The 23,107-nt window shown below is 39.1% G+C and overlaps 2 protein-coding genes across 3 annotated transcripts; both read left to right on the top strand.

Annotated features, from left to right (window-relative positions):
- The first annotated feature begins 2,302 nt into the window (after positions 1-2,302).
- Positions 2,303-3,067, top strand: LOC124878722 (pyroglutamylated RFamide peptide). The gene has a single exon (XM_047382809.1). The coding sequence runs from the start codon at positions 2,303-2,305 to the stop codon at positions 2,915-2,917; it is 615 nt and encodes a 204-aa protein (XP_047238765.1). The 3' UTR covers positions 2,918-3,067.
- A 2,744-nt stretch (positions 3,068-5,811) lies between these two features.
- Positions 5,812-23,003, top strand: LOC124879877 (patr class I histocompatibility antigen, alpha chain G-like). 2 transcript variants are annotated; one of them, XM_047384698.1, is made up of 11 exons: positions 5,812-5,996; positions 8,552-8,824; positions 8,972-9,262; positions 9,656-9,940; positions 14,506-14,610; positions 15,871-15,900; positions 17,262-17,294; positions 17,638-17,685; positions 18,054-18,101; positions 18,564-18,605; positions 20,663-23,003. In XM_047384698.1, the coding sequence occupies exons 1-11, from the start codon at positions 5,933-5,935 to the stop codon at positions 20,728-20,730; spliced, it is 1,287 nt and encodes a 428-aa protein (XP_047240654.1). In that variant the 5' UTR covers positions 5,812-5,932; the 3' UTR covers positions 20,731-23,003. The 2 variants fall into 2 exon arrangements, with proteins under 2 accessions (XP_047240654.1, XP_047240653.1); XM_047384697.1 differs by having other exon boundaries at positions 20,660-23,003.
- Positions 23,004-23,107: the final 104 nt, after the last annotated feature.

Below are 23,107 nucleotides of genomic sequence, written 5' to 3'. Positions count from 1 at the left end.
ACGGTTACAATTCTGGCCTGCTTGGCAGCCACCTGAATGAACCTTGCAATCATGCAAGCAATAAAGCAGTGCTGAAAAACAGATCACCAAAACTTGTACAGAAAACAGCTACTTCAAGATACTGATCCTAAAACAAGCTCCTGTACTTGATACTTTACCCAAAATATGTTCAATGTTTGTTTTTTTTGTTTACTAAATGACTGTGTAATTAATCTGTTCTGTGCTTTTGTGAAAAACTCAATGCTTTTATTAGCAGCACCTGACTGCGTCCAACTCTGTTTGTGATTTGTGCATTTTTAATGACGTTCTGAACTTCCTGGTACCACAGAAACATTTCCTCTTTAACAATGTGGTTTTAGACATAATAAAGAGGCCATTTTTAATTCACTCTTGAAACTACCTATTCATAATTAAATAACCTGTGTGGGTCTGCAAATATTTTGTAACATAATTGATGTCATATTCATTCATGCCAAAGCCTCATTTAATTTCAAGTTTGGATTTGTCATGGAATTACTATGACATTCTTCAAGCATATTTGTGCGATCCTATCGAAACGATCTTAATTACAAGCACAACCATGAAAGAAATCCCAGAGACTCTTTCAAATCAGAAAAATCTTAATTAATTGCTTGTGCCCGCTTCCCCTCTTGCTAAAAATGCAGGTATAATTGGCCTCTGTGATTTACCGGGCAAACGTTGCTGAGCTAAAAAGGATGAAGTTTAAAGTATTTGGTGAATGTTAGTATGCGTCAGAGGGCGGAGGGGCCAATGTGTGATGGCAGAGTGGGGGAGATAAGTTTTAAAAAGGTCTGAAGCAACAGATGTTACAGAGGTGCCGGACAGGAAACAAGGTAAGAAATGCCTAAAGTGGGATGTGGGAAGACCTTACATGGTGAGGAAATTATTTCAGCTTTTGTGTGAAATTTACACCAGATGGAAAATCTGTATGTCCAGAGCAGCTAAGAAGTAGCTCAATAAGGCAGGTGGGTTTAACCGACCAAATCTCAACTTAAAATAAAAAACCTGGGTAGTAACTTTGTAGTTAGTACAAGCTGTTTGCCCATACTTCAGCACATCAACTTAAATGGTGCAATATTTAGAGAGCTCAGGATCATACTTATAAACCTTTCTTCATGAACCCTAGTTCTCATGTTGTAATCAGTCTTTAAGAGGTCTTTCTCAGGAAAATATATTAGCCATATCTTAGCACTGTTCTTTTGGTCTCGTTTCCTACTTTCTGAGAGGTTGGCTTTAATTTTTTATTATTATTTTTTCTTTATTTCGTTGTTGTCTGTTTTTAACTTGTCTGTTTTTCTTTTATTTCAACATATACATTCACTTTGTGAACATTGGTTTGTTTTGAAGTGTTATATAAATAGAGATGGTTTGTATGGTCTAAAAACATTTCGTTCAGGGGTCAATGCAGAGGAGTTTAGTGCATCATTTTGATTAGTTGGGCTCTTTGATAAGAAAGGGCATACTGAGTTTTCTTTGCTTGCTGTTGAATTTTGAACAATAGCAATCTAATTAGATTCATGATCTTAGACTTTTATAAGTTTTAGTTGATGAAGTTGAGTTCTGGGATTCTTGGAGACATTTTGTGTATGCACAATTCTACTCAGTTAGCGTATTTCCTGGGATAAACGGCAAAACTTGAATCTGTGTCTATTGACCAGTTTTACCAAATCAGATATTTACCAGCTCTTCCATATTTCTGAAAGTATCACAGTGCTTTTAGATTTTAATGTGAAGTATTTTAGATAAAATGTGCACAAGTGAAAAAACTGTCTGAATTAACTGAAATGAATGTTTGCATGTAGACTCTTCAATACATTGTCAGATAGAATAGGGTTGCTATCTGTTGCTATGATCTTTTGCAGAAACATCACTTTCCTCCCTTTCCCTTACAAATTTTAATGTACAACCATTTTTTCTGAGTTTACTTATATGAATTTGTCTATTAAAATGAGTTCAGAAACATGTCAGATTCTTGTTAAATTCTCTAGTTCTGTTAGTGTTCATGAGTCATGTTGTTGTTTGCTCTTGGTTAGATTAATATTTTGCTTTTGACCTAGACTCGTGTACACATTTGTGTCCTCAGTCAATTAATGTTTGACCCCTTTATTGCATCCAGCTGAAAATCATATTAAAAAAAAGTCATCCACTTTATTTAGGTTTCTTGTAACTTAATAACTTAATAGTTTTACTGTTTACTGTGCGACTTAACTCTCATCCAAATTGAGTTAATCTGAGAAAAGAGCAAATTAAATACAAATAAGTATTTTAGACACAATATAAAATGATCATTGCTGCTCTTTTTGTCCAGATGAAACTGCCTTTCCATATCAGTGCCTCAAAGATCCCCTTCCTCTTCCTCACCCTCCTCTGGCCAATCCCACACATAATTTCCACGCATCCCCCATCCTCAGCTGCCTTCTATCCCACACTGGACAGACGTGAGCTGGAGATCACCCTGTATGACCTCAAGGCTCCTCTGCAGAACTCCAAAGACCCTAAAACCTGGTCAAACTGGCCTCAAGACTCTACGCAAACTCTTCTGGAGCCCGAGGAAGACGAGCCATGGGAAGAAGAGCAGCTGCTGAGAGCACAGAGAGAAGACGTCATGAATCTGCCACTCTCCCCATTTGCTGACGATAACTCTCTGGAGACCATGAACTATCAGGAGGGGGGAGAAGGTGAGGAAGGCTTGAAGAGAAATAACGATCTAACATCCATGGCCGGAGGGCTCCAAGCCGTCAGCCGAGAGAAAGGAGGATTTGGTTTCCGCTTTGGGAGGAAGAGACGGTTAGAAAAAGGAAGGAGGGAGGGAGGGGTAACTGAAGAGGTTGGAGAACAGAGAAGGACAAGTAAGAGCACAAGGAGAGGTTTCACCTGGGATGAAAGACTGGACTGATGAAGGAAAAAGATGGTCAGTTTCTGAGATGTTTCATTAAAAATGCAAGCGTGGGTTAAACAGGATTTTGTTGTTTTGCTTTATTGGAAACATAAAAAGCAACCAGTAGTATCTAATTCATTTTACACAATAAAAGACTGCTGGAAGCTGCTCAGTGCATCACTATAATTGTATATAGAAATACAATAAAGAAGATTCTGCTTTAGTAAATTTACTTTTACCAGAACATTATTTCCATGCTTTAAAAATTCATGTTAAAACTACATGTGTTCACCAATCAAAACAATAAGTTAACTTAAATGTTTGATTTCCATCAGTTGTATCTGTCTCTCATACCTGCCTTTGATTAATAAAAACATTGTTTTATTATTAGAAGCACCAAAACACAAACTGAAGACATGGCAAAATTGTAAAAAGAATTTATCAAAGTATTATAAATCCAATCCAACAAAACTTGTAACTAGAACTATTTCGAATTTTGGTTTTTGTCTGCTTTAATATAAATACTAAATAACGAGCAGAGAGACGCAACAGATATCAAATATCAGATGCTTACAGGAATTTGGGAAAAGGGTCTTAAAGCCAGCAAAAAAAGATGGTTGTCCTTGTATGTTACTGTGGCATCTGTTTATTTATTTTGGGTCTTATGTGTTCGAGTACAGAATTTTTATTGCCTACTGCTGGACACTTTGCTCATCTTAAAAAAAACAAAAACATTTTAAGGGAAGAAATTTAAAACTGAGGAAATACCAACAAGGGAGAAACATGTTTAAAACTACACTTCGAAAGACTGAATGGACGGTAATGCAGCAAATTTCATATTTTCTCATTTAAAACATAGCCTGGTTTTTGAGTAAAATTGACAAATTCATTTCTCATTATATGCTCCTTTTAACATTAATCTGGAGCTCACAATACAATAAACACTAGTTCAGGTTACTAGTTAGTTGATTGAGGTTTTTACTAAGCAACAAAGGTTGATTATTTAATACATTTTCTTTTCTAAAAAGCAATCCCTTTGTTGACATACTTTTTGAAATTTTGACTCCTTGATTGTGGTAAGTCGACCCAGATATTGACATTTTTTTTAACAGGGCCCAAAACAGTCAATAATATAGGTCCACAGACTCAACAAAAGCCACTGAACAAACAAGAATGTTTCATAAAAGAAGCAGAAGTCAGATTACAGTGCCAGGAGAAAAAAGCTGATTTAAAAGATACATATGAGATATGTATTTGGTGCAGAGAAAATTGATCAGAACTGTGAAATCTGCACTTACAAGTTACTGAATAAAAGGAGACTTCCTATATCTGAAGTGAAGCTCCTCGTGTTTTAAACTGAAACATTATGCAGGTATATATAAATAAACACTAACCTAAACTATTAACAGTTTTTTTTTTTTTTTTTTTTGCAATAGAGAACTTGAATGTTTCTTCCGAATCACCAAACCGTGCCGTAATGCTTTGCCTTCTTGCCTTTCAGCCAAACCTACATTCAATACATTCTGCCTAGCGACTGAAAGCGAATTATCTGATTGGCTGAGCAGGCAGCGAGAACTGACGTTGAAGCGTCTCAGTTTGGGGGAGAGGGAGAGAGATACCAAAAATAACTTATGTTTACAACATCTAGGTATTACAATTTTAAAGTTCGAACAACAAAACAAACAAAAGAATAAGCGCACACACAGAATAGGTATTCTAATGCTTCCATAATAGTTATAAGAAAGAGCGAAATCATCAAGATTCTAAACCCTTCGTCAGAAGTTCAGATGAAAAAAACCTTAACGCCATATACAGGAAATCACGAGGGTCTGTTGCGTTCATGGATCCTTGTAAATTTAACTTTGCATGCGTTCTATCGGTAATAAAACAAAACGAGCTATTATTTGCAAAAGAGCCAGCATTGAGTCAAAGAAAGCAGAGATTGTAATTTCTTGGTTACTGTTTAGTACAACAGATATTCACTCCAAAACGCTTTTTCAGGATTTCAAAAGATTTTATTAACAAAATACGAATCAGAGGTAAGAAAAATATATAACTGTAAATAAATGTAAAATAAAAACATCGCAGAGAGTAAGAACAATTTAAAGGTTAGTACACTCCTGATAAATCACTGACCCCTAGAGGGCACCAAAAAATGGGGCAAACGGTGAGCAATACAAAAATAGAGATGGAGTAGATTGAAGTCTGTTTGTCTCCGCCACATTATTCCAAATTTTGTAAGAAAAAAAAAACAAAAACATAATAAAAACAAAGAAATCCGGTATAACTGGTTTCTGTTGTTTTCTATAGACTTTCTATGGGTCTTTTACAGTTTTATTATATATTTTTTGATACTTTTCAATCCAGAAGTTGCACCTGGTCATTACAGCACAGTGTGCATTGTTAGTCTACTAAAATTAGGCAGGACAGATGAGATGCCATGCCTGAAAAAAAATAAATAAATAAAAATCTGTAGATGAGCAAAATCCCAGCCAAGAACTGGGACTACTGATTCTACTTATGTAGCTACTCTATGCCCGCATTTTTGCTAATTTCTCTAAGGGAATTATCTTGCTGGCTCTAAAATATGATCTTCTATGCTCTTTTTGACTTTTTATCTAATCTTAGCTTAAGAGAGACGCTAGTAAGAATGTGCCAACAAATATGACAACAATTCATGGGTCAGAATAAAAGTTCTGGATTTAGACAATGTCTAAAGAAAAGCTTTGAACACAAATCAAATTAGTGTTTTTTATTATTATTTTGTTTTGAAAGTGATACTTGTTGAAAAGGTTTTTTTTTTTATTATTATTTTGATTTTCTTTGCGGCATCAGATCAACTGCAGTATAATGATAGGAGATAAAAACGAATACAAGTGAAATGTCTAATGGTACGAGGAACCCTGAAGGCACCCTAACCCAAGGCGGAAGCAGACGAAGTTTAACAAAAAAGGGTGCTGAATATTTCGGGGCGAAGAACCCGTCCAAATTATTACATTTCAGCTCGAGAACCAAACCTGGTTCGGGTTCAGAATGAATCTCCGAACACTCCTTACACTTCACGTCCTTGTTGGGACAGCAATGACGGTGTACAGCGGTAATTTGTCTTTTTTTTCTGACTTGTTGACGCTGTTGTTAAAAGTGAAAGTAAAACAATAACTGACGCGACGTTGTTAAAAACAAATATTTGGATCATATACCGACTAACGTGACACGTTTGCTAATATTCGGTAACGTCCAATTGTTCTGCGCCGACCCAGTTTAATACAAACTGACACCTGAACTTCTCTGTGAGCTTCGTCGCTCTACGCATGGCGCACATTCATCATGAAGTAGCGCAGGCTCGCTCCTTTTATATGCGCCTACCTTCATTCTTCAGATGTTTATCTGATTCATCGCACCTTTTCCACCTTGATTATTGGTTAAATGATTAACAGGTGAAATAACTAACTGCTGAGGTTAATTAAGAAGCAATAAATGAAGCGTGTTGAACCAGGGATGAATGTGAAACATACGGAAGTAGAAAACACTGCCCTTATATAAGTCAGCCAGGTGTATTTTTAAAAGTTATATGCCAAAACAATCAATTTAATCTGAAAATGCATTTAAAAAAACCTTGAGGAGAAACCATTATTATATGTGGGTTATAATTAAAGCAGTAAGTCTTTATTGACTACTTTATTGGTCTCACTTCACATTGAAACCTGTGAAAGGTTGTGACCCAAAACTACAAATAAAGTTACTTTTCAGTCATTTTCATGAACTTGACTTGTAATAGTTCTAAAATTTATCCCAAAAGTCATGTTTATTTCTGTAAAATGTTTCCACCATTAAAACAGAATATTCTGTTTTGAAACACTAAAGACATCCAGCCTGCATTCTCAGTTTTTACATTTAAGATAAATATTTCCTATCTTTGGTTAAATCTGGACCAGAGGCTAATTAACCATGTTCTCACAATTCAAATCAGTTGATTTTTAGTATTCTAGGGAACCTTACCCAGAAGACATTTGGGTTGATTTAAAAACCTCTTCTCGGCTTCAGTTGAATCCAACATTTTGCACCAAAACATCAACAAGAAGTCCTAGCAATGTTTACAATATTGTTGGAGATTCTCAATAAGGACAAAAGTCCGCAGTAGTGGACAAAAGCTGTTTTTGAGGGGATTGTGGAGCCAGTATGTTGGTTATTTTGGTTACCAATCCAACAATCGGGAGAACAAACAGCAGCCGCAGACTCACTGACACTAACATATACCTGCTTCAATATATAATAAAAAAGGGTTTGCCTAGTGAATCAGTTAATATTTAAAGGTTTAAAAAAATTGATGAGTGATGTCTTGATAAAATTATTTTAACCTAACTAATTAGCAGTCTCCGTTTGGTATATTCTATGACCTGCGAAAAAGTTATTAAGTTCAGATCTAAAGGAATCAATTGAAATCAACAATATTATACAGTTAGATGGGCTTATAGTGGAGAGATTTTACAACATTTATCAAAACACCTTGAAGTTCTAAATCACATTAAAGTGAGGGATCAGGTTATGAAAAACATTCTGGAACTTGGTAAGTAAAAAGCTGGAGGTGAAAGAGCCATCTAGACAAACAGCATTGATAAAATACCTGTAAAAACAAGGTGTGCGTCATGACTGGAAAACTTCCTCATTAGAACGGCAGACAAAAGCAGAAAGTAAAGAAAAAACAAATCTTCCTTTAGCATCAAGCATTTCACATCACAATAAATGTACATTTTCCAAAGATACATAAGCTATTACATAATTTCTCTGAAGCATAAATATGTTAGAGTTAGAGTCCTGTTCTGAGCAAGTTATAGTAACCTTGAGTAAAAATACTACATTTTTACAGTTTGCTCAGAATTTTAAGGTAAAATGTATAAAATGATGTAATTACTTTTATTTAAGATATAAAAAGTGGCAATTATTCCTACTGTTGTTAATAAGAATGTTATATTATGTTTATTATAGTAACAATCATGTTATCCAGAATGGTTATATTTATATTGATTTTCATTCACAGACCTAGACAAAAATTAAGAATAAACATATTCTAAATGTAGTTGTAGTCTTCAAGTAAATGTGCATGTTCAACATACCTTATACCTCTTTTCAATTCTGCTTTTTAAAGAATAACACAAGTTTCATTAGTCAGGCTATCTGCTGAGTTACCCAATGAGCAGGGGTCTTTTTAACTGGCATGCTGTGCTAAGTTTGCTAACTGCAGCTTTAAAACGGTGTTTTTGACCTTTTTAGGCATTTCTAGACATAATGCTTTGCACTTTCATTTTTCACACCATGGTGGGTAATATTTCCAAATGACCGGAATTGTCTGTCTTGTGAGAGAAAACTGTAGGAGCAAGCTAACTGGCCTGCAACCCCTCTGCTCCATACAAATGGATAAAAGTCCAGTCACACTTGCACCTTATCTAGCAACTCATTAAAATGACTTTACACCACAGTAATGGTGTTAACATAAAGGTTTGAGAGCTTTGATACCAGTAATCAGCCCATCCCAAGTGACTTTGACCAAGATATCTAAATACTGAGACAATGTTGAAAGCATCATATTTTCTGTTGTTCACAAGCTTTTCTTTGCATTAATAAATGTTTTTCTTTTACTTGTATGGTTTTTAGAGAAGCACTCCCTCACTTACATCTACACGGCCTTCTCCAAGCCAGTGGGTCTACCGGGGTTGCACGAGTTCACTGCCATGGGATTATTGGACAACCGGATGATTGACTACTTCGACAGTGATAACCAAGAAAAAGTTCCCAAGCAGGACTGGATGAGAAAGCATCTTGAAAAAGAGTACTGGGAAAAAGGCACCCAGTCCAGAAAGAGCAAGCAGCAATGGTTCAAGGTCAACATCGACATATTGATGAAACGAATGAGACAGAATGACACGGGTAAGATCCAAGGAGTTTAAGATATTTGTAATAAAAGCATTAAAATAATGAGTGTCGTAAACTATCTGGGTAAGATCCAAGGAGTTTAAGATGGCAACAATCATGAATACTGGCATAAAAAAATAGCTCTTTTTTTTGTCACTGCAGATACTCATGTTCTGCAGTGGATGCACGGCTGTGAGGGTGAAACTAATGATGATGGCACGATGATGTTTGTCCGTGGGATGGACATGTACAATTATGATGGAAAAGACTTCCTTGCCTTCGACGACAACGACCAGATTTGGGTTGCTGCAGCTACGGCAGCAGAAGAAACCAAGAGGAAGTGGGATGAAGTCCAGGTCCTGAAGGAATACACCAAGGGCTACCTGGAGAAGGAGTGTATGGAATGGATGAACAAATTTAGAGACTTTGGGCAAGAGCAGCTTAAAAATGCCTGTATGTATAACTTTTAAGTATTTTTTTTTACCTTTTATGCTTTTATTTGTTTGATTTTCAAATGCTCTCTGCCAACAATATGCTTTGTTTAGATTTACAAAAAAAATGACTGTACAGCTGTTTATAAAAATGTTAAATTTGGTTACAAGAGCCCATAACAATTGGTTTTATACAGTTTGTGTGAATGCACTTTAAAAAAGTAGTATGGTTAGGTGTTGAAAATAAGCTTGAAATAAAAGTTGGCATATCCCTTTTGTATTATAAGCGTCCAAAGGATCTCATGAATGCTTTTCTCAGAAAAATATCAGTGATAAAAGATTCTGCCACGCATGTGTTGACATTGATCCAAAATAACTACCCTATCAACACAAATTTCCATTTTTCTCTCTCCAGCTCCACCTAAAGTGCACTTGTTTGCTCGTAAGGCCAAAGTTGAGGCAAACACAATCTTGACATGTCTGGCCACGGGCTTTTATCCAAAAGACATCATCATGCATATCAAAAGAAACGGGCGTGTCCTGACTAAAGAGGACGGGGTGGAGACCACTGATGTTCGCCCAAATGATGACGGCACCTTCCAGAGAAAGGACCATGTAGAGATTTTGAAGTCGGATGTTTCCACTTACACCTGTGAAGTCAATCATCCTGCCTCTCGTCTTCATGTTGAAGAGGAGTGGGGTAAAAAACTTTATTTAAAAAAAAATTATTATTATGGCATGATTAGGGCTGGGCAATATACTACAGGTTTATTGTTATTGTAATAACGCTGTGCAATGTGAAGATCACGAAGAACTGCCTAGACCTCAAAAAGTGTTATTAGGCTTTGTATGCCTATGACGTCTAATATTTGGTGAAATTTGTCGTTGAATGCAGCATAAGTTTCAGAAGATGATGAGTGGGTAAGATGGTAAAGTTTTTTCAGTGTTGTACAAAGTAGTGCGGTCTACCTGGTAACGCTTCTAACCCATCGTCGGTCAGTTCCTATATTCTACCTATAGTGTACTGTGAGGAAATCTGTCTGTGTGCCTGTTAAATAGTATGTGCCACTAGGAGGCCACTTAGTTGTACTGGTTTAATTAGGGTCCGTAAACTGTCCATAATCTTGGTCTTCATATACCATGTATGTACCTTTTCATAAAGGTCAACTGGCTCAAACAGGCACCAGAAACAAAATAAACTGGAATAAAGTCTAATACAAAGTGTTCAGACTGTACATTTACCAACTCATTCAAGTATTCGTTACATTTGAGCTTTTTGAACCTCTTATCTCTATAAGAATATTTAACTAAAATAAAAATAAACTCATGGGCCTTAGTGTGAGTACATGGATATGAAATACTTTGCTTACAGGTTGGAAATATAGATAGGAAGAGACGAAATGTAGCTCGTACTCGTACTCGTCTTCCGCTTATCCGGGACCGGGTCGCGGGGGCAGCAGACTCAACAGAGACGCCCAGACGTCCCTCTCTCCAGACACCTCCTCCAGTTCCTCCAGGGGGAGCCCAAGGCATTCCCAGGCCAGCCGAGAGACATAGTCCCTCCAGCGTGTCCTGGGCTGTCCCCTGGGCCTCCTCTCGGTGGGACGTGCCTGGAACACCTCCCGAGGAAGGCGTCCAGGAGGCATCCGGTATAGATGCCCGAGCCACCTCAACTGGCTCCTCTTGATGTGGAGGAGCAGCGGCTCTACTCCGAGCCCCTCCCGGATGGCCGAGCTTCTCACCCTATCTCTAAGGGAGTGCCCGGCCACCCTACGGAGGAAGCTCATTTCAGCCGCTTGTATCCGGGATCTCGTTCTTTCGGTCATGATCCAAAGTTCATGGCCATAGGTGAGGGTAGGAACGTAGACCGACCAGTAAATTGAGAGCTTTGCTTTTCGGCTCAGCTCTCTCTTCACCACAACGGACCGACACAGCGCCCCCATTACTGTGGCAACCCCACCGATCCGTCTGTCGATCTCCCGCTCCATTCTTCCCTCACTCGTGAACAAGACCCCAAGATACTTAAACTCCTCCACTTGAGGCAGGAACTCCCCTCCAACCTGAAGAGGACAAGCCACCCTTTTCCGGTCGAGTACCATGGCCTCGGACTTGGAGGAGCTGATCCTCATCCCAGCCGCTTCACACTCGGCTGCGAACCGCCACAGCGCATGCTGTAGGTCTTGGCTAGAGGGGGCCATCAGGACCACGTCATCTGCAAAAAGAAGAGACGAAATCCACTGGTCCCCAAACCCGACCCCCTCCGGCCCTTGGCTGCGTCTAGAAATCCTGTCCATAAAAGTTATGAACAGGACCGGTGACAAAGGGCAGCCCTGCCGGAGTCCAACATGCACTGGGAACAGGTCCGACTTAGTGCCGGCAATGCGGACCAAACTCCTGCTCCGCTCGTACAGGGACCGGATGGCCCCTAGTAAAGGGCCCCCGATTCCATACTCCTGGAGCACCCCCCACAGGGCATCACGAGGGACACAGTTGAATGCCTTCTCCAGGTCCACAAAACACATGTGAACCGGTTGGGCAAACTCCCATGAACCCTCGACCACCCTGTAGAGGGTATAGAGCTGGTCCAGTGTTCCACGGCCCGGACGAAAACCACACTGCTCCTCCTGAAGCCGAGGTTCGACTATCGGTCGGACTCTCCTTTCTAATACCCTGGCGTAGGCCTTACCAGGGAGGCTGAGGAGTGTGATCCCCCTGTAGTTGGAACACACCCTCCGGTCCCCCTTCTTATGAAGGGGGACCACCACCCCAGTCTGCCAGTCCAGAGGCACCGTCCCCGACCGCCACGCAATGTTGAAGAGACTTGTCAACCATGACAGCCCTACAACATCCAGAGACTTGAGGTACTCAGGGCAGATCTCATCCACCCCCGAAGCCTTGCCACCGCGGAGCTTTTTAACCACCTCGGTGACTTCAGCCTGGGTGATGAAAGAGTCCAACCCCGAGTCCCCAGCCTCTGTTTCCACCACGGAATGCGTGATGGCAGGATTGAGGAGATCCCCGAAGTACTCCTTCCACCGCCCGATAATGTCCTCAGTCGAGGTCAGCAGTCTCCCGCCCCCACTATAAACAGTGTTGGCAAAGCACTGCTTCCCCCTCCTGAGGCGCCGGACGGTTTGCCAGAATCGCTTCGAGGCCAACCGGTAGTCCTTCTCCATGGCCTCACCGAACTCCTACCAGGCCCGAGTTTTTGCCTCTGCCACAGCCCGGGCCGCAGCATGCTTGGCCTCACGGTACCCGTCAGCCGCCTCAGGAGTCCCACAAGCCAACCACAGCCGATAGGACTCCTTCTTCAGCTTAACAGCATCCCTTACTGCCGGTGTCCACCACCGGGTTCTGGGATTGCCGCCGCGACAGGCACCGCAGACCTTACGGCCACAGCTACGGGCAGCAGCATCGACAATAGATGCGGAAAACATGGTCCACTCGGACTCTATGTCTCCAACATCCCCCGGGATCTGGTCGAAGCTCTCCCGGAGGTGGGAGTTGAATACATCCCTGGCCGAGGGCTCTGCCAGGTGTTCCCAGCAGACCCTCACTATGCGCTTTGGCCTGCCAAGTCTGTCCGGCTTTCTCCTCCTCCTGCGGATCCAACTTACCACCAGGTGATGATCAGTGGACAGCTCAGCCCCTCTCTTCACCCGAGTGTCCAAAACATGCGGCCGGAGGTCTGATGATACGACAACAAAGTCGATCATCGACCTCCTGCCTAGGGTGTCCTGGTGCCAAGTCCACTGATGGACACCCTTATGTTTGAACATAGTGTTCGTTATGGACAATCCGTGACTAACACAGAAGTCCAATAACAAAACACCACTCGGATTCAGATCGGGGAGGCCATCCCTCCCGATCACGCCTCTCCAGGTGTCACTGTCGTTCCCCACGTGGGCGTTGAAGTCCCCCAGCAGAATAATGGAGTCCCCGGGAGGGGCACTATCCAGCACCCCCGACAGGGACGCCAAGAAGGCCGGGTACTCTGCACTGCCACTCGGCCCGTAGGCTGAAATGATAGTCAGAGACCTCTCCCCAACCCGAAGGCGCAGGGATACGACCCTCTCATCCACTGGGGTAAACCCCAACAACACGAGACGGCTGAGCTGGGGGGCAACAAGCAAACCCACACCAGCCCGCCGCCTCTCCCCGTGGGCCACTCCAGAGTAGAACAGAGTCCAACCCCTCTCAAGGAGATGGGTTCCAGAGCCCACGCTGTGTGTGGAGGCGAGCCCGACTATTTCTAGTCGATATCTCTCGACCTCCCGCACAAGCTCAGGTTCCTTCCCCCCCAGCGAGGTGACATTCCACGTCCCTAGAGCCAGCCTAAGCATCCGGGGATCGGGCCGTTGAGGTCTCCACCTTCGTCCGCCACCCAATCCTCTTTGCACCGGTCCCTCACGGTTCCCCCTGCAGGTGGTGGGCCCACTGGGGGATGGCCTCGCATCTCTCGTTCGGGGTTGGCCCGGCCGGGTCCCGCGAGGAGCAACCCGGCCACCAGGCGCTCTCCGACGAGTCCCGACCCCAGGCCTGGCTTCAGGGTGGGACCCCGGCTCCGCCGTACCGGGCGACGTCACGTGCCTCGATATTTTGTTCTTCATGAGGGATTCTTGAACCACTCTTTGTCTGACCCATCACCTAGAGCCTGTTTGCCATGGGAGACCCTACCAGGGGCATTTAGGCCCCAGACAACATAGCCTCTAGGATCATTTGAGCACTCAAACCCCTCCACCACGTTAAGGTGGTGGTTCAAGGAGGGGCGAAATGTAGCTATGAATTTGCAATAGGAGCAAATTCAGAACGTTTCAGAATCTTCTTCTGAAATTTAATGTGAGATAATGACCATCTACTGACGTGAAATTGGTATTATAGTATATATGTAGATTTGTTATTCAGTTATTTTTGTGATAAAACTATTGCATTTGAGGCCTGAAATTACTGGTATTAGGAGATTGGTTAATGTATTTCTGTCTGTCACTATATTTTGGAATGTCAGGGTAGATTTGGTTTGCAGCATCAAACCCATGTACAGCTCAGAACTGCCAAAACACAGCCTGAGTCATCCAAGTTTGTTAGTCTTTCTGTTTGTATGTTTGATATTAAATTCTTATTAATTTTTGCTAAATGTGCAGATTTACGTACAGTGTTCTTTGTATATTTTTTCCAGGATGGCTTTTTTTTTTTTTTTTTTACATGTATGACAGTTGTTTAATGTCAACTCAGCATAAAGCTAATATAAAATGTTTTCTGTTTTAGAAAGCACTTTGAACCACGGTGGAAATCTTCCCATCATCATTTCCGTAATATTGTTGATTATTGCTGTCATCGCCGCCGCCGCCGCCGCTGCCGCTGTTCTATATGGTAAGCGCTATGGTGGAGTTACATACATTTTTCCACATTGTTTTTTTTTTTTTTGCTTTCTTCACATGGTGACACAAAATGTTAAAAAATTAGGGAATGTAGAGTTTTGCTTACTTGGTGCAGTGAAGGTCAGAGGTTTACATGCTATCATCAAGAGAATAAATGCTATTAATTTGGCATTGTAGTTATTTATATGAACCGTTTTTATTTCTGGGTCATTTTATAGGACAAGACTGCAGTCACAATAAAGGCAGTTATTGAGTGCAAGCTTCAATTGCACCATGACAGGCTATTAATTTGAAAAAGGCTAAAGGCTGTTAACCTTTCATAAGTTATAGTGATTGCTTGCAGCAAGTAGTTTCTCTTTGCAAGCAAAAAAATAATTTTACTGGAGTCCCAAGTCTCAGAGAGTCGGAAGAGGAACTAGGGACTTGGTTAGGTTTAAAGGAGGATAATTTTCGATTTATTCGAGTTGCGAAAATCTTTTGGAGTCATTTTTAAACGACTACCGATTCATTGTCAGCTCAAAGAATTTATACTGAAGTACAAATTACTCTGATGTGTCTCAACTTTGCCAGCGTCTGTAAGAAGACCTCAAATGAAAGAAAGTTGGGTAAAGCTAGATGCTTGAAACCTGGACCCAAATGGATATTTCAACACCACAGTGATCCAAAATTCACATTAAAACTGTTTTTGGTGGGTAAAGCATGTGAACATAAAACCTCTGGAATGCCGTCCCAGTTCTCAAACCTCAACCCTTTTCTAGAGTTATAAGTGGACAAATACCCAGCCAGAAAGATGGCAGAAGCTTGTTGATGCCTACCAAGAGTGTGGTGTTGTAGGGTGGTTTTGATATATTTTGGCAAATATTAGATTGTATATAGAATATATATAGAGGCACATTTTTACAAAATAAATGAGAATCAAAATGTAGAGAAAGCAGGGAAGTATAGTGAATAACTGAAAGGTTTGGAAAAGTTGATAAATAATGTGAAATATGCAAGATTTTTACAATTCTGCTGTTTTCAGCATGATAAAAGTTTCTGAAACGTTTGTGAAGACACCATGAACATGTTGAACATCGTTTTACCACATTATCAATACTGTGTTTTCTCTTTCATGTGCTACATTCTTGCAGTTTAAGTCTTTGCTTTAAATTAAAATTGGTTATTTATTTCATCTAATTTTAGATAAATGATATGAAGATTAAACTAGTTAACTTAGTAATGGTTTTAACTCTTGTCTTGTGTTTTTAAACAGTTCGCAGACGTAGGGAACAAACCATTAAGAGTAAGTACTTTATCTCTTTGCTATGGCATTTTGAAATTCAAAAAGTACTACTTTAAACTTTGAAATATAATCTGTTCAAGCCTATTGAGCTATTAGGATGTTTAAGGATAAGTTGGTATATATCTTTTAGGCCTTTGTTAATAAGTCTTTATAACGCCCTTCCAATCAAATACTTCATATCCCAGATATGATTTGTTTGTCATTTGAAAAATGTTGTTGTAAAAACTTTGTTGATATTCATGTTGTTCAATGCATGTAAATGTTACCTGACACTCATGGGTAATTATTTGTATTAAATTTATGTTAAAAATTTGTTTAGATGTACATCCATCTATATCTTCAAATGACGTTGTACAAAACAAAGTTAAAATATTTTGAAATATTTAATATATTATATATATATATATATGCTCATGTGATTCTTTGACAGTTTGTCGACATCAGTATTTTCATTCAACATTTATTTGTTTATTTTTTTAGTTGTTATTCTTAACAAAAATGATGACACTTTTCTTTCAAAGTGTGTAACTCACTATGTGTGCAGTAAGTACCTCCCTGGGTGCTGCAGTTGTGCCCGTTTATGTTTCTGTCCCTTTAATTCAGTTCAAGTTTGGACCCAGTTATTGACTTTTTCTGCACAGCTGTTGCAAAACAAACATAGTGGGCGGAGCGTCTGATTTCTCCCGTATGAGCCAAGTGATGAAAGTATTTTATTTCTTACGTTTTCAAAGCATCCGAAGTTAGATAGGTGTTCTGGCCGCAACGTTTTCCCGTTTTAATCTGAAAGATTAGACACTTGACTTTGTTAACGTGCAAATGGGACTTCATGCGAAAGCCCAAATACATTTTTCTCCATTACGATGTAATCACAACGTTTCAGTGGATGATGTGAAAGTCTGAAATTAATTTTAACACCCAGAATTCCAACATAATACAGGTCAAAATGCTAGTCATTTTAAAGTAAGTTTTTTGTAATTATCTTTGATTTGAGATTAATTGAACTATAATAAAATAATAAAAGTTTTTTTCTCCTTTGGAATTGCACTATGGACTAAAAAAAAGGAAATATTAAAACAAGTGTAGTCACCATAGCTGTATTAAAACCAGGTACTGAGGACTCAGATCTTAATTCTCAAAATATATATCATTAGGTACCAGCGTAACTAAGACATAAATGAAGCATTAATCATAAAATAAATGTCAACTTACCTGTACATTGAAATTTAAACAGTAGTATTTTAGCAGTATGTAGCGACACATTATAAATTAGCAAAAATAATTTTAAAGTATTTTATTAGAAAAAACGTTTGTGACACAGTTCAAGCTTCATATCTGTAAATGTGTGTTATCTTAATTTGCAGCTGTCTATGGTGCCCCCTTATCCCAAGGCAATGGTAAGTATATTTTTTATTGTTTATATTATAAATAACAAAAAAGAGAAAAATATACATACATTGTGTGTGTGTATTCTCTCTGGGTACTCCAGCTTCCTTCCACATTGCAAAAATATGAATGTTTGGTTACCTGGTTACTATAAACTGCCCTTAGGTGTGAGTGCGTTCATCCATGGTTGTTTCTCCAGTGTGTTCTGTGATGGACTGTTGACCTGTTCAGGATGGATGGATGGATGTATGTATGGATGGATGGATGGATGGATGGAAATAAAGAAAATAACTATTAAAAAAGAATTTTGAGCATTTTGATCTTCATGTACCTCGTATGTACCTCTATGTGCAGGCACAGCTCCTAACGGCGTTACCACACCCCTCATGCCTGACACCAATGGTAATTATTTTTCACTTTAATATATTTTAGTTCATTTTATTTATAATAGCAGTGAAGTCCCGGGTTGGAATCCCTGCCTGGGCTCTTTGTGCTTGGAGTTTGCATGTTCTCTCCCGTGTGTGTGTATTCTCTCTGGGTACTCCAGCTTCCTTCCACATTGCAAAAATATGAATGTTTGGTTACCTGGTTACTCTAAACTGTCCTTAGGTGTGAGTGCGTTCATCCATGGTTGTTTCTCCAGTGTGTTCTGTGATGGACTGTTGACCTGTTCAGGATGGATGGATGGATGGAAATAAAGAAAATAACTATTAAAAAAGAATTTTGAGCACTTTGGTCTTCATATACCTTGTATGTACTTCTATTTGCAGGCACAGCTCCTAACGGCGTTACCACACCCCTCATGGTTATTACCTTTGGTAATTTTTTCACTTTAATGAATTTCAGTTCATTTTATTTATATATTATCAGTTCAAAGCAAAGGTCATTTGACTGCATATTATAGAGAAAATATAAATGTGTTCAGTTCAAATCAACTTACTTTCTAGTGAGCTCAGCTAAACGAAACCTGATAAAGTTACCTTCCATGATTGTTATACAGTTATAAAATGGTGTTAAAAAATAAAATCTTCACAATTTAATTGGTCACAATTTATCAAATTGTTTTATTTAGCGTTTCCCTTTTGAAGAATATAAAAATGTTTCTCAGTAGTGCTCTATACAGTTGCTGAATTTTGTTTTGTTCTAGTCAGACTGAACATATTGATACTCTTTGGCTTATTGTTTATCTGCCCTAGTTTTGGTAGACACTCTTAGGTTATATAAAAATGCTTATGCATACAGGTGAAACCTGAATATTAATCTGATTTGCTTGTTTTCAGACTCTGATGGATCTCATAACAGCAAGGACTCTGGACTTGATTGTAAGTATTGCTCTTGCAGACATGCATTGTATATGTTGTACTGCATGAAGATGTAAATATTCTTGACACATTAAATCTCCATTCATTGTCAACATACTACAACATACAGGTCCTTCTCAAAAAATTTGCATATTGGGATAAAGTTCATTATTTTCTATAATGTAATGATGAAAATTTAACATTCATATATTTTAGATTCATTGCACACTAACTGACATATTTCAGGTCTTTTATTGTCTTAATACGGATGATTTTGGCATACAGCTCATGAAAACCCAAAATTCCTATCTCACAAAATTAGCATATTTCATCCGACCAATAAAAGAAAAGTGTTTTTAATACAAAAAACGTCAACCTTCAAATAATCATGTACAGTTATGCACTCAATACTTGGTTGGGAATCCTTTTGCAGAAATGACTGCTTCCATGCGGCGTGGCATGGAGGCAATCAGCCTGTGGCACTGAGGTCTTATGGAGGCCCAGGATGCTTCGATAGCGGCCTTTAGCTCATCCAGAGTGTTGGGTCTTGAGTCTCTCAACGTTCTCTTCACAATATCCCACAGATTCTCTATGGGGTTCAGGTCAGGAGAGTTGGCAGGCCAATTGAGCACAGTGATACCATGGTCAGTAAACCATTTACCAGTGGTTTTAGCACTGTGAGCAGGTGCCAGGTCGTGCTGAAAAATGAAATCTTCATCTCCATAAAGCTTTTCAGCAGATGGAAGCATGAAGTGCTCCAAAATCTCCTGATAGCTAGCTGCATTGACCCTGCCCTTGATAAAACACAGTGGACCAACACCAGCAGCTGACACAGCACCCCAGACCATCACTGACTGTGGGTACTTGACACTGGACTTCTGGCATTGTGGCATTTCCTTCTCCCCAGTCTTCCTCCAGACTCTGGCACCTTGATTTCCGAATGACATGCAGAATTTGCTTTAATCCGAAAAAAGTACTTTGGACCACTGAGCAACAGTCCAGTGCTGCTTCTCTGTAGCCCAGGTCAGGCGCTTCTGCGCTGTTCTGGTTCAAAAGTGGCTTGACCTGGGGAATGCGGCACCTGTAGCCCATTTCCTGCACACGCCTGTGCACGGTGGCTCTGGATGTTTCTACTCCAGACTCAGTCCACTGCTTCCGCAGGTCCCCCAAGGTCTGGAATCGGCCCTTCTCCACAATCTTCCTCAGGGTCCGGTCACCTCTTCTCGTTGTGCAGCGTTTTCTGCCACACTTTTTCCTTCCCACAGACTTCCCACTGAGGTGCCTTGATACAGCACTCTGGGAACAGCCTATTCGTTCAGAAATGTCTTTCTGTGTCTTACCCTCTTGCTTGAGGGTGTCAATAGTGGCCTTCTGGACAGCAGTCAGTTCGGCAGTCTTACCCATGATTGGGGTTTTGAGTGATGAACCAGGCTGGGAGTTTTAAAGGCCTCAGGAATCTTTTGCAGGTGTTTAGAGTTAACATGTTGATTCAGATGATTAGGTTCATAGCTCGTTTAGAGACCCTTTTAATGATATGCTAATTTTGTGAGATAGGAATTTTGGGTTTTTATGAGCTGTATGCCAAAATCATCCGTATTAAGACAATAAAAGACCTGAAATATTTCAGTTAGTGTGCAATGAATCTAAAATATATGAATGTTAAATTTTCATCATGACATTATGGAAAATAATGAACTTTATCACAATATGCTAATATTTTGAGAAGGACCTGTACAACATACTATGCCCTTGAAGAAGACGTATATCTTTTCTGCTCTACTTCTGATTGAAGATGCTCTGATCACTGCATGCTAACATGTCTGCTTTCAGCAGATTTTTCCTTCTTGTTAACAGAGTGACAGTTACTGAATGGTTTTAATCTCAGAAACAACAGAAAACCTTTCTGCCTGGTCCATGGCACTCTGAAACTAAAAGGGGATTTTGTTACCTAATATTTATACTTACAAGCAGTTTTGTCTCTATAGTAACTCAGAACCTAGAAAACACATTTTTTTGAATTTATGTAATTCAGGCAAATTCAGTTTTTAATGAAGAAAGATTTCATTTTTCCCCAGCAGCCAATGGATCCAGCAATGCAAGCCAAACTTCTCAGTCAAATGGTACTTTGGCCAATGGAAAGTCATAATCATCTAAATCCTTGCCACACGATGTCTAACGTCGCTGGAGCCTGATTTACCAGTTTTTCACATATTTTTAACCCATGCCACGCAAACTTAAATCATCACTTTTGTTCTGCTGGTTTGCCTCTGAAGCACTTTCTAATTAAGGAATCTATAGTTCTGTGGATTTTATTAAGGTGTGCTACTGAAAGAAAGCATGCTGTTTGATCTTTAATCTGCTTTATTGCATTGGCTAATAATCATGTTGTTACTCCGGTGTTTGATGTGCTACCTGGTTTCTGGGTAGGTGTTTATTTTTAGTTCACCTTTAGTTTAGCAGAGCTACATTTCCCCAGATAAAAATTCAAATGGACGGTTACATGTAAATCAGATAGTAGTGCATTTAATGTAAAAGAGTTTTCCTTAAAGCCATAAATACGTTGCTTTGCTTTGTGTTAAGGAAATGGATTAAATGCAGATTTGTTACTCACTAGAAACTATGTCCCAGTGAAAACGAATGTTACAGAAATGGACTGAACCTTACAAAACCTCTTCAGAGTCATCATGGCTCCTTCAGATTTTATAGACTGAAAAAGTAAAAGCATCCTTAGATTAAAATGCTCACTCGGGGTGACCAGCAAAAAGAAAATAATAAGTAAAAGAAAGTATAACAAAATAATAAGTAAATCATCTTGCTAGTAATAATTCAAAGTAACTGACTGCAACTTCCAAAGAAAACCTTAAGACTTTGACTGAGTGGTAGAACCGCTAAATGGAATGCAGCCCTTATTTAACTTCTTTGTTGAGAGAAAATGCAGAACATGAGTCTGAGAAGATGCAAAGGAAGGTTTGGATTACCTGTTACATTTACTTTGGTCCAGTAAATCTGTTATGCACAAGTAAGATACTCAAGGGCATCAACACAATTTAATGAAATCAATGAAATTAAGAAAAGGATTTAGTTGCCATAGGTTAAACATGTTAAACATGATAAATGTAAGATAAACGATGAGAGACCATTTGGCTAACTATTAATGTGTAAATCTAATTCGATGTAGTACTTTAAAGAGACTGTTAGGAATTGCTCTGTAGAAGGACTTAAATCAGGTTTAGAACTTTCATGTAGCAGCCAGTGGTGTAAAAAAGCATTTCGAAAATATGAGACGGGTGGCAAGAAAGTTTCAAATAAACTTTTAGTTTCTACATATGGGAACATTTAACTTAACTAAATAACATAACCAAGTTCTCCTCAAAAACCTAGAGAATAATGGAATCAGAATTTTAAACCTGCGCTGTGAGCTGATGTCTGTTAAGCAACAATAAGGAAGTATCTAACTGAAAACAACCCTACCTAAAATCAGGAAGACAGTGTGGAGCGTTCACTGATCCTTGTAAATCTCAACCTTCTGAATGTTCTTATAGGTTAAAACTCTGTTAACTTTAACTGTGCCGGGATTAATTTGTTTTAATGTCCAGTCATAATTGGTATAATACCATAAACAAAATGTTTTGTCATGTTCATTGTTTTGTATATCAGAATTTCCATAATCAGACTCTTGTTAATGAAATGAAAGTACATCAAATATAACTCAACTTATAAAGAATAAGATGCTCTAAAATACAAACTTTTTTTTAAATTATGCATTTTAAAATAAGATAAAAATTAGGAAAGGGATGGAAGATGAATGTCAAACCCAACATTATTTTTGTTTAGAGCTATTTGAAAGTGTTTTTAATTGGCCATACATGAACTTGTGTGCTTTAATTAATTACTTGCGTCTTATAGTAGGTCATTATTATGGTTATTTTTGAATTTCAAGGGAGTGGAAATTTGTACATTATTTGTTTGTTGTCTAACGTTTTTGCTTTACCATTTGTGTTCAAAGAAAAACATGCACATGTTGATAATAGCACTTAAAATTTGGAGCCTTGAAAGGATAACAAACTAAAAACATGAAGTAAACTGACAATACTTTCTGTTTTATGGTGAATGATTGGATTTAATTTGAATTATAATTAGATTAAATTGAACTGGTAGTATAGTTTTGCATCTGAATCTGTTTTTCTTTGAATTGGGATTTGCATATTTGGTCATTCTTAATTTCATGTAATTTCTGTGGTCCCATGCTATGACCTTTTTATGATTGTGTGTTAAATAAGTAATTGGGTTGAACTCTATAGCCAAGGGAATTTTCTGTGCGAGTGTAAAAAGATCACTTATCATGTCACAAAAACAGCTGATTGTCGCTTGGTTCGCTCCAAGTTGTATAACTTCAATAAAATATGTTTTAACCCAAAACCTTGGAGTCTTTTATTGAACTGCCATGTTTTTCAAAATACATTTTCTACATTTTTCAATTTTGTGGAGGATGTGTAAGTGGTTTGAAGTTATGTGGGTTTTAA

This window comes from Girardinichthys multiradiatus, chromosome 13 (assembly GCF_021462225.1).
Source record: "Girardinichthys multiradiatus isolate DD_20200921_A chromosome 13, DD_fGirMul_XY1, whole genome shotgun sequence".
Taxonomy (NCBI): Eukaryota; Metazoa; Chordata; class Actinopteri; order Cyprinodontiformes; family Goodeidae; genus Girardinichthys; species Girardinichthys multiradiatus.
This window is presented reverse-complemented; position numbering and strand designations above follow the sequence as displayed.

Excerpts from the sequence above, each read along its gene's own strand:
- LOC124878722 (XM_047382809.1), top strand. The coding sequence starts at position 2,303 with ATGATCATTGCTGCTCTTTTTGTCCAGATGAAACTGCCTTTCCATATC.
- LOC124879877 (XM_047384697.1), top strand. The coding sequence starts at position 5,933 with ATGAATCTCCGAACACTCCTTACACTTCACGTCCTTGTTGGGACAGCA. Across the intron at positions 9,263-9,655 it reads AGAGCAGCTTAAAAATGCCT|CTCCACCTAAAGTGCACTTG; the intron begins GTATGTATAACT and ends TTCTCTCTCCAG. Across the intron at positions 18,102-18,563 it reads CCTCATGGTTATTACCTTTG|ACTCTGATGGATCTCATAAC; the intron begins GTAATTTTTTCA and ends GCTTGTTTTCAG.